General features: G+C 38.9%; 1 protein-coding gene across 1 annotated transcript in view; it reads left to right on the top strand.

Moving 5' to 3' along the window:
- The first annotated feature begins 1,791 nt into the window (after nucleotides 1-1,791).
- Nucleotides 1,792-11,849, top strand: part of ACVR2A (activin A receptor type 2A) — a 92,592-nt gene continuing 82,534 nt past the window's right edge. Inside the window, exon 1 of the mRNA XM_045831224.1 lies at nucleotides 1,792-2,483. Coding sequence (XP_045687180.1) covers nucleotides 2,429-2,483 — 55 coding nt within the window. The 5' untranslated portion in view covers nucleotides 1,792-2,428. The remainder of the gene's footprint in view (nucleotides 2,484-11,849) is intronic.

Genomic DNA, 11,849 nt, shown 5'->3' with positions numbered 1-11,849 from the left:
CTTACTCTAGTTTCACAATTCAAAAATATTGAAGTGATGCAGAGATAAGACAACAGTGGGGCCTGATTCAGGGTATAACCGACATCAAATTCCTGGATGATACAAAGGTAGTTCTAAATAAAATACACTTTCATTCCAGAAATGTTAGTGGCATCTCCTAATTCAACCAGCCAATGGAAGATATATATTTATCCCTTGAACAGCTCATAAAGTCCAGAGAACTACATGAGATCTTTTAAATACTTTGAAGATCAACTTTGGATTTTTCTTAACTGTGACACAGTACTAGTCACATTCTGAGTACCACAACTTGAGAACTGGAAGTCTTGGAGACAGTTTCAAGTGCCACAGTGATTGCTAATAACCCTGACAAGTTGTAGAAATGGGCAGATAATTACAGAATGAATATAATAGAGTCATTTGGGGGAAGAGAAAAATAAAACACTGTAAATACAAGGGACAAAGCTTGGCTTTGTGGGAAAAATGTGGGAATTGGTAAGCCACAAGTAAAACATGAATTAGCCACATAATATAGTTGCTTTATTGTTTTTATTAATAAGACAACACAAATTGGTAGCATACAAGGGAGAATATTGGATTTAAGAAAAAGGCAGTTATCCCCTAGCCATTTACACAATTGTTTACTAAGCAGTCATTATATATGCTAATCAGATAAGATCCCTACTTTCACGGAGCTTGCTAAAGTGTGGTAAATGACAAAGCCAGTATCTTTAGTTTGTATCCTGCAGTCACATCTATCTAGCACAGCAAATACTATGATCTCCTTGAAGTAGGAATACTACTTTTACATTTTGGATCCAACTTCATACTTAGAACAGCACCTTCTAAGCAATCAACTAAGATTAAGGGATAAAAACAGGCCCTAAAATTTTAAAAAGTAAACAATTTTCTGATCATTAAATATGTCGATCAAAATCTGCAGGTATGTGCGAACCTATTACTTTCAGAACAGTTTTCAATACAATGATTCGTGTATTAAAAGGAAGGTTGGAATAGATTCAAATTGCACATCGTAGAGACTGACGTGGATACCCTGACCGGGTGGATAGCCGTGCTCCTCGGTTGTTTTTTTCTTTCTTTTCTTTCTAGCTGAAAGACGAAACACATAAGCAGAAGCCACAGGGGCGGGATGGATCGCTAGGACTGATGGCACAGACACACCAGCTTGCGCGCCGAGCTCCTACAGCTCCGTAGGCGCAGCGGGTCAGCTCTCACCCGCGGCTACCCGGCGCCCTAAGTCTTAGAGCGGACGAGGCGTCCCCCCAGAGGAAATACAGGGCGCCGCAGACACCCCCCCTACCCCGGAGGAGTCACCAGCCATGCACCCCGCCTTAAGGTCCTCTTCTTCTTGGGTTCCCCTGGCCATTCGGGCGTAAGCTCCAGAGAGGCTAGCGCAGCCATTAAAACACCAGGTGCTGCGGCTCGCGGACCACCTCCACTCGCCCGCTGGAACCCCGTAGCCCAACAGGTCCAGCAGGCCGGACGCCGAGGCCTCGCGCTGACAAGCCTTCATCCGCTCCGCCTCCTTGCTCTCCAGGCGGCCCCGCCCTCTCTCTCTCTACTCCTCCGCGGCGCCCGCCTCGCAAGCTCGACAATCTCCAGGAGCTCCGAGCTCGGCACGCGCGCAGCGACCCACAGCCACAGCCGCCGCCGCCGCCGCCGCCGCTGCTGCCGCCTCCGCTACTGCCGCCGCCGCGGAGCGTTCCACCACGGTGCCTGCCTTCCAACCTCGGACCGGAACCGGAAGTTTGGGGGGCGGGGCCGGTGGAGGCCAGGGGACCGAAAACGCGGCCGATCTGGGAGTCCGGAGCCGGAGCCGGAGCCAGAGCCTGGACCAGAACTTGGCTGTCTCCTGCTCCGCTGCTGTCGCCGCTGCCCGTCCCTCCTTCTTCGCCTCGCTGCCTCCTCGCCCGCCGCTGCCGCGAGCTCGGCTACCACTGGTCCGCAGACTTTGGGTGTCCGGGCTGAAGGTCGGTCCGGACGTCGGACCCAGCTCGGTTCCCGGACTGTCCGGGCGGCAGCGGGCGCCGGCGCCGCCGCCTCCTCGTCGCCTCAGCTTGGCGTTTTGTTCTGAGAGACCCGAGAGGCGAGCGTAGCTGACAGTGATTTTGACAGTGATTTAAGCCTGCTTTTGTTGTTGTTGGCTTTTCGTTGTTTGGTTTAGTGTGTTGTGCGTGTGTGTGGCGGTTTTTCCCCCGTGGTGCATTTCTTTTTATTGTTGTGCTTTTTGTTTTTCCTCTTTTTTTCTTTTTCTTTTTTTTTTAACCCCGTGAACGTATTTTGGTCGGGGCTTCCGAATATGTTTTATGACGGTTGATTTTACACCAGGAGGTTTGTCTCCGAGGAAGATCCAGGGAACTGGATATCTAGCGAGAACTTCCTACGGCTTCCCCGGCGCCTCGGGAAAATGGGAGCTGCTGCGAAGTTGGCGTTTGCCGTCTTTCTTATCTCTTGTTCTTCAGGTAGGTGCCTGGAGCGCGGCGCGGCAGGGCTGCAGCGGCTAGTGCCGCTGCTGGCGGCCACGGTTGTTGTTGGGTCGGCGAGCTCCAGTGGAGCCTGGGGAGTTCCCCGCCCCCCCCCAACCCGAGCCCCTCAACTGCCGCCCCCAAGGTCTGACGGTGATCTGGAAACCTCCATGGATTTTCCTCGTTTTGAGTTAGGCTGGTAACTGATAAGAGTGCCTGCTCTGTTGTTGTGGAAGTGAGAAAGTCATGGTTTTGTGGCCATAACACTGGATGACAGCGCCGGTTGGGTTACAATTAAGCCGCAAATACCACAAGTGACAATTTATGCAAAGGTTTGAGACCTAAAAGGCGTATCCCGACATGTCATCTAGTGTGGCATTTTCCAAAATAAGGTTTTGTTTTTTTTAAATCATCTTTTAATTAGTGCTTCACCAGTACTCTGACTGTAGCGTCAGAGATCAAGTCAGTTGCTACTTAATTTTGACCGTGAGAAACAATGGATCATAATCAGCAATTTCATCTGGGTCTTCTTCACGTTTTCTTCAACTTCAGTGTCCAGCAATGTTAAAAATAGTTGTAGTTGTTGCTGTTGGAGTATTAACTATAATCCAATGCAGAAGAGGTATGCCGCTGTGTGTTGGTAATGTTACTGGCTTTCCACCACCATTTATGTATGTGCTCTTTTCTGGCATAGATTTTGCTTACCTACGGAATACCTATTTTAAATGCGTCGTATTGAAGCATTGTTTTGGGGTTAGAATAGCCCATTTGAAATTGTTCATGCTGTCACCTATACTATATTCATAAAATAGGTTTTGGCCCAAGGTTGGAAGAATAATCTGGCCCTTTTGTATTTGAAATTTTGATTTTGTGAAAACGTTCTATGGTTGCAACCAGTGGTTGGAGAACTATCTAATCTTTTGTATTTGAAATTATGTAAATGAATTCAGCATCTAGCTCAAAGGTGTGCAAATGTACCTAAGAGGGGAGTTAGTTTGAAAGATGAACAATTTTAAAGTCGCAGTGGATCTATTTATCATAAAAATAAATATTCAGTTACTAGGTTGTGAGATAGAATAATGGGGTGGGGGGATTGACAGTTTTCATGGCTATGTCTTTATCTCATTTGCCACAGGGAAATTAGAGGGTGGTAGTCTTTTCTTTGTGTACCTCTGTGGTGTGTGTGTGTGTGTGTGTGTGTGTGTGTCCATCAGTCCGTCCTCCCCACCCCCTTTTTAATAGAATCCTTTGTAATGTAAAGAATTTTGCTGAATGGTACGTTTCCTTGTGGTTAATAAATGGATCAAGTCTAGTCCTATGTCTGTAGTGGTATTGATCAGTTCTGGGTGGGCTGAATGTGTTGTGAAATGGCGATCATTGCCAGAGATTAAAAGAATCATGTCTGTTTAAATGGAAGAAGGTACATGCTTAAGGCAGGCTGACAGTTCTTTTTGTGCACGATTTGGGAAGGAAGATAAACAATGGTGTCTGTGAAATGAATGAATACCTTGATAACATTAAACCTCTTTTGTGACATGACTTAATCATGAGGTTTTTATTTTTCCGGTGTACTCCTTCTCCTCTGCCCCTACATGTTCTGGTTGGTGAACTCCTCTTGTTCAAATCCCTCTTTCTGATCTCCTGCCCTTGAGGAGGAGGGGCATCATGGCCACTGACCAAAGAATTGTGGACAGTATTCCCTCCCAAGCTCACCTGAGTCACACTCATTGGTGAAGGAGGTTATTCTTGAGCAATCTTAAGGTGTTAGTTATGGAAAAGCAGGCTGCCACTACAGATCTTATAATCTTATAGCTTTCTCTGCTTGGTTTGGGAGTAAAAAAGAATTGAGCGTTAGTTTGTTGTACGATTATTTTCACTGGGCCAAGAGGTTAATAGCTAAAATTTTGAAATAAATAATTTGTTGATATAGAGTATATAGATATTCTACTTACATTAAACTAATACTAAATATTTTTGCATAGTTTTTAAAACAAATGTCTCTAATTGAACTAAAACATAATTCTACTGAGAATAATTGAAGTAATCTTACATACTTTAATCCATATTTATATGTCAAGGTTTTTAGAACTTAAAATGTCTGCTTTTTTAAAGGACTTATGTTGTGAATCAAATGCACTCTAAAAAAGGATTATTATGTTTATTTTCCTAATTGATTTTTCTGTGTAATTTGTAATCTGGCACAAGGAGGGCTATTTTTATGAGAATTAATTTTTTAAAATCAAATGGAGAGTAGTAGTGAAGAACAGTTTCATTTCAGGTGTTTAGGATAGATGTTTACTGTTTTCTTTAGTATTACATGGATTTTTATTTTTCAGTTTCCATTCTGTGGTATGTATACTGGAGACTGAATGTACAGACTATTCCTGCAGGGTATGGCCAAGTGTATAATTTCCTTCTCTTATTCCAGGGGAAATATTCTTGTGTTTTGCCCTCATCTAGAAATGTCTGCAGATTCGCTTTGATTTTGATTTTTTCATTCTTGTAATATTCCTCAGTTTTTACTTCACACAGAAACTACTTAGTCTTTTTTTTGTTTGTTTTTAAAGCATTGTGGTTAATTAAATTAGTACATTTTCCCACAATTTGTTAAAATATGAGGATGAACTTAATACTTATTCTAGTTCTTAGTTTTATCCAACCTGAAGTGATGCAACTATTGTGGTACTATTTGAGTTGCACTGAATAAGTTGAGAATTCCTTTGGATTCTGTGGGAGCTGGAGCAGTCTGATTTATGTATTTAATGAGATAAGAAATGGAAATAAAGTAATATGTGCATTTTTTCAGTTCAGCTAGGCAATACTGTGTGTATTTCTGTGATAAGTATATGTGGTTGGAGGGGGAATTGGCAGTGCAGTAAATCTTCTGGGACTCTTCAGAACTTTAGCTAACAAATGATAGATATTAAATGCTTTGTTTTCTGAAAGGCAGAATCTCTTAAATGTAGTCTGTGATCAAATTCAAATATGATATATTGGAACATCAAGAGCAGAAGGGAAAGAAAATAATCTACTCCTCCATTCATTAAAATTTTTTTTTTTACAGTTTATTTATGAGAAGCCAGAAGTTTTAGAGCTTGGGTGACCTTTGCATCCCTCCCCAGCACCTCTGCTCCAGAGCACATTTGGAGACTTTTTTGGTTGTCCCAGCTATAGGGGAGGTGGGGAGGGTGTGCTTCTGGCATCTAGTGGGTATAGAGGAAGGATGCTGTTAATTATCCTATAATGCACCACACAGCCTTCCACAACAAATAATTATCTGGCTCAAAATATCAGTAGTGTTGAGGTTGAGAAGCCCTACTTTAAACTTTTAATTTTTTTTCAATTTTATTTTAATCATTGTTCAAGTACAGTTTTCTCCCTTTTACTCCCAATCCAGCCTCCCCTCCCAACCCTCCCCACTTCCCTCCCATTACCACCCTCCCCCTAGCTTTTGTCCATGTGTCCTTTAAGTTTCTTCCCGTAAACCCTTTCCATTGTCCCCTGAAATTCCCTCTTCTCTCCTCTGTGGTCACTGTCAGCCTGTCCTCTATTTCAGTGTCTTAAACTTTTAATTTTTAAAAGCATTAGTATGTTAGTAAAGGGGCTCTGCTTTCCCTTCGAAGTTATCTAAATTTTATAAGTACATGGTATTGGTGATCTCCAGGTGACCTTGTAATAAGATTTTTCATCTTTTCACTATCTTTTAAAATTAGAGAAACAGACTATAGGTATGTATACATTATTTCGTCCTATTATACTTTATTAAAAATAATTTGCTGTTATGAACACACTCCAGTCATTTGTTATGATGGAATGCTCATGAAGATTATACATTTATGGATATAATGAACGATTGGTGAAGGTATAGAGTTTACTTATATTTGCTTTTGATACAGTAGTTTATTTGCCATAATGATCGTCTTTAAGGATATTTTCTTTTATCCTTATTGAAATCACTGCCTGGGCAATGTGTGTATGTGTGTGTTTAACATGGTGCCTAAAAGTTCTTTAAGTTTCATGTTGAAGAAATATGTGTATAAATTCATTTTTTTAAAAAGGGCATTTTTTTTGTCTAGCTAACTTTAAATTCAAGAAACTTTTAAAATGATTTCTTAATTACATAATTTTCTTGAGAATCATTAGCAGAGTTTTGGTTACCATTAGGCTTATTTAAGCTGGACTAAATAATATTCTATGATCTATTGTAGACCCTTGTCCTTTTTAAGGTTAAAATTTGACCATAATTAAAAAGTGCTTACTTTGTTTTGAAGTCTGGTTTTAAGGAAGTTAACTCATCCAGTCACAATAAGAATTACAGTGAAACTCTTAAAATAAGTAGCATTAAGATGGTGAGAGGAAAGATTCTGAAGTCACTCCCACAAAAAGTATGCAAATAAGCCTCATAATGTCTTTGTGACACACCTCCCATATATATATTTCATACTAACAGATTCACTGTTTAATGAAAAGGATAACTAAACCAAATGAGATTTTAATAATCTCTAGATTGTCCCATTGACTCTAAAACTGCTTTGTTGCTTTTTTATTTTTGTAAATATGCTTATTTCTCATCTTTGGTGTCTTGTAAATCTGTGATTTAAATTTTTCTTTTCATGCTCTCCTATGTTGCCATTTGTCAGGCTGCCCCTCACACAGTAATTAAGGTAAAGTTGGCAGAACTTGATATTGGGATCACTAGTGTTCCTTCACTTTTTATTCCATATTCTATAACTCATTATTTCTTCCATTATATTAATTTCCCTTGCTACTTTCCTCCCTTCTTTGTTTACTCTCTTCCTCCTCTGTTCCTTCTGTACTTCCTGTACTGTGGGCTACTTGCTTATGGAACCCACTCATTGCTTGCATTAAGGGTGGCTCAAGAGGTCTCACCCATGGTTTAAATGAAAACAGGTTGAATTTAGAATACTTGAGAATTAAGCAGGTAATCTTTTCCATTGTTCTTTCATTTCTTGGTTTCTAGAATACCACACACATACATTTTGGAGTAGTGTTGCTATCTTGGAATCGAATAGCTTTGTCCAACTTTAGATTGCTCTTATTCCCTTTTTAATGTTCTGATTTTCTTTAACTCTTTGCTGCTTTCAAAAAGTCTACCTCTTGTTAATATTCATTCATTGTCACTGTTTAAACCAAAATTTGACCAGACCAAAGAGTATATTTATTGCCACAGCTGTGACCACATTAGACTTCCCCTGTGGTAAATTTAATTCTGTTGGATTATAATAGTCATGTCTAGACAGAACATTGATTTGAAATTGACTATTGAACATGAAAGTTCCAGGAATAGTGAGTGTATAAAGGAAGGAGAAGTCAAGAAGGTAAGAAAACTACTAGAGAGAGCAATTGACTTCCGTTGATTCTCTAGCTGTCAGTCACTTTCATATATACCTAATGCATCTAATCAGGTTTTGTTTAATAAAGGGACTTAAAGGGAATGTGTTGTCTCTGATGTTGGATTTCTTACACTGTTAGAATGGTGGTTTAAGGGGAGCAATTGGGAGGTTCTTATGGATACTGGACAGGAATGTGGTGGTCATTAGCCTTGGGTTCAGGTGCCAACACTGCCAATGTCTAGTCCAGTATCATTTTTCTTACCTGAGTTATTGTACATTTCTAGCTAAGACTAGCTAGTTCCTTGTACTACTACCTCTTCCAGTCCATCTACATAGCTGTCTGTTATTTTGACCTCATTAAAAAATAAATCTGAATATGTCATTCCTGCTTAAAACCTATTACTGACTGTGAGTCACCTTTAGTTTAAAATCTAAACTCTTAGAATGACAAAGTCCTTTATCATTTAGTACCTGCCTGTTTTCTCTAACCTCTTGGGATAGTGGCTAAGAGTACAGGTTCTGGGGTTAGACTTCATTGATTTACACGTTTTACATCCTGGCTTCTCAACTTAACCTTGGGCAAATCGCTTCACTTTGTGTGCTTTTTTTGTCATCTACAGAATGGGGATATTAATAGTGCCTACTTCAGAGAGTGGTTTGAATATTAAATGTCCCATAAATGCTAGGTATTCTGTTGTGACTCTTCCTCAGCATGACTCCTTATTCCAGCTATACAAACTTGATTTGCTGTTCTTGAATGTACCATTTTTTATTGGATATCAGTATGGTACTTTTGTACATGTTATTTCTTCTTCCATAACATGGCTAACTCCTTGTTTTCAATTGTTTTTAAGATTGAGAAGTATCACCTCTTTAGAAACATTTTTTTCTGCCACTCAACCCAGATCGATTTAGTTGATGTTTTCTTATACTTTGTAAATTACCTTGATGCCAGTAATTATTGCCAATGTATACTTGCCTATATACATTTTAGACTATGAGCTCTTCGAAGACATCTCTTTTATCACAGACCCAGTCCTAGATCCTGGCACACAATGGGTGCTCAGCAAACATTCATTGAATGAAGTGAAATTAATTTTTTAAATTTCTGAGTCTGAGGTTTTTTTATGCATTAAAGCGGTAAAACTTGTATTAGATGATCTCTGAACTTCTTCTGCTCTAAAGGCTGTATGATGTTTTAATTGTAAGGTTAGAGTTTAATAACTGTTTTATTAAGAAAAAGTAATTTTTTATTTTTTTATAATTTTTTTAAAAGATTTTATTTATTTATTTTTAGAGAGGGAAGGGAGGGAGAAAGAGAGAGAGAAACATCAATGTGTGGTTGCTGGTGGCCGTGGCCTGCAACCCAGGCATGTGCCCTGACTGGGAATCGAAGCTGCCATACTTTGGTTAGCAACCCGAGCTCAATCCACTGAGCTACACCAGCCAGGGCATGATTTCTTGTATCATTAATTTCTTTTCATTTTTTAAAATGATGTCTCTGATTCTTAGACTAAGTTTTTTAATATAGTTTGAATCATATAGATTTGGAAGACATCTTAGAGGTCTTGAAGTTCAGTGACTTTCAACTTTTTTGACCATAACCCATAATAAGAAATACACATTGCATCATGACTCAGTTTCTGTATACATAAATATGTACGAGGGGGATGCAAAAAACCCCTGGAATCTATTTATAAAAAATTGTATATTCTTACATATTTAAATTTAAGTCATCTTCCAGTTATTCTCCATTTGATGCAGAATACCTATCAAGACAGTTTTTCCATTGCTTAAAACAGTTTTTGAACTTGTCAGTTTTGGTGCCTTTTAGTGCTTCTGTTGTTTTTGTTTCACCTCTTCCAGATTGGCAAAACATTTCTCTTTGAGGACTTTTTTCATCTGGGGAAACAAACAAACAAAAATTGTTGCTGGGGTAGAGAGCAGGTGAACAGAGAGGGTGGGGCATGCAGGTCATGCCTTTTTTTTTTGGTCAAAAACTGATGAACACTCAGCATGGTGTGGGTAGGTGTGCTTGTAAATCATCCATCATGAAATGGGCTAACACGTTGAAAGAGTCTTCAAAAAAATTATCTGAAGCCGAACACAGCCTCTCACAGCAATGCCAGCTGGTACATTGATACAGATGGGTTCCTATAGCACTCACCTAGAGGGGGAATCCTGTACCACAAGGGGCCTGCCCTCCAGAAGATAATTCCAGTTTTCTTTGGGTCTTCCCTCATATATATATCAAAAGTTACATGAACTAACTCTTACAGTATGCAGGGTACTTTTATTTATTTTTATATTCTGTTTCATTTGAATTTTTTATTATGATCTATTAGTTAATTCAATGATCAATGGTTACTAACTCCTAAAAAATACTGATCCACTTCAGTAATCTCTTATTCTTTATAGCTGGTACTCTTGAGTAGAGAAGATGATGAATAAGTAAATATTTGCAAAAGAAAATAATGTGCACTGAAAAATATGCTCATTATTTAATCTATAATAGAGAATATGTCTTAGATACAGAATCAAGGAAAACCTGATCCCAAGGGAGAACATGGACCTGCCCTGCCTGAGCTCTTTTCTCTCCTGGGTTAGCTGGATGAATTAAGCATGCACAAAGGTGCCAAAACAAAATTAGATTGTAATTTTGAAGAGTTCGGATTTTTTCACTTAGGAAAGATATGCTGGAAAATATAGGTCCTAATAATTGGGAAAAATGGCTTGGCAGGAGGTTGAGAAAGTTATTATTTTTTTTCCAAGACTTTATTTTTAGAGAGGGAAAGGGAGGGAGAAAGAGAAGGTGAGAAACATGATGTGAGGGAAAAACCTTAATTGGTTACCTTGTGTAGGTGTCCCAACTGCAGAGGTGGGGGACCAAACCTGCAACCCAAGCATGTGCCCTGACCTGGAATCCAACTGGTGGGTGACCTTTTGCTTTGTAGGAGGACACCCAACCAACTGAGGCATACCAGTCAAGGTGGTGAGAAGGTTATTTATTGTATTATGAAGAGAAAAGTACAATAGGATCAGGAACACAGAGGGCATGTGTGAGTAAACTTGATCATGAATGAATGATCAAGTTAGAATGAAGGAATTTTGACTAAATCTGAAGGAGAGATTTATATTATGAAAATATGTTTAGAATTGTTTGAAGAAGCAGAACAATCTCACTTGAGGGGCTTAAGTCCAAAAGTAAAGTAATTAAAACCTAAAGGAGATAGGAGTGGATGCTATGATTGTGATTGGTGTCCCAAATACATGTGTGATGGATATAGGACAAAAGCATCCTGAAGTTTGAGGTAGTATGGTAGTACTAAATAAAATTGGTAAAGATATAACAAGCCAGAAGATAAGAGGAATCACTCTCATAACAAAAGAAACTCTACATGCAGGTAGGGGTTTAGATTATAAGCATGAATGAAAATACAGCATAGATTTGGAAAAATAAAAGTACATAAAACCCATGATAGCATAAATACTCTTTTATAGGGCAGAATCTGTATGATGGATATGTGACCATTGTGCTGTTGAGTTAAAGAATTTAAGCACTAGTAGCTCACTATGTTGTTTGTGTTTAAATATTCTTTGAAATCTACAGGAAGCATTTTCCTCACAGTAATTTACACTGTTCCATAGAAATAGATTTAGAAATTTTCTGACTTGATAAATGCTATTCATGCCTGAATTCTAAACCTTTTCAATATCATTCTTTTGTACTAGATAAAAGCTATTTTTTTTCCCTTTGGTTGACCATTTTCTTAGTAGCTATAGTCACATTTGGAATAATTTGATTCTCTAATGTTGCTGAAGAAAATGAATATAAAGCAATAAGGTAATTATTAGAAGGACCTATGTAGGGATGAGTTGACTTTTAAAAGATCTTAAAAATGAATTGTCTTTATGTATTTTAATAAAAATAAGCCTATTAAAGTTTTGAGGTTGGATTTTTTTTCCTGGTTAGGATTACTAAATTTGCAATTTATATTTTATAGAAATG

The sequence above is a fragment of the Phyllostomus hastatus genome, unplaced genomic scaffold (assembly GCF_019186645.2).
Source record: "Phyllostomus hastatus isolate PE091 unplaced genomic scaffold, TTU_PhHast_1.1 phas_contig_1, whole genome shotgun sequence".
Classification (NCBI taxonomy): Eukaryota; Metazoa; Chordata; class Mammalia; order Chiroptera; family Phyllostomidae; genus Phyllostomus; species Phyllostomus hastatus.
This window is presented reverse-complemented; position numbering and strand designations above follow the sequence as displayed.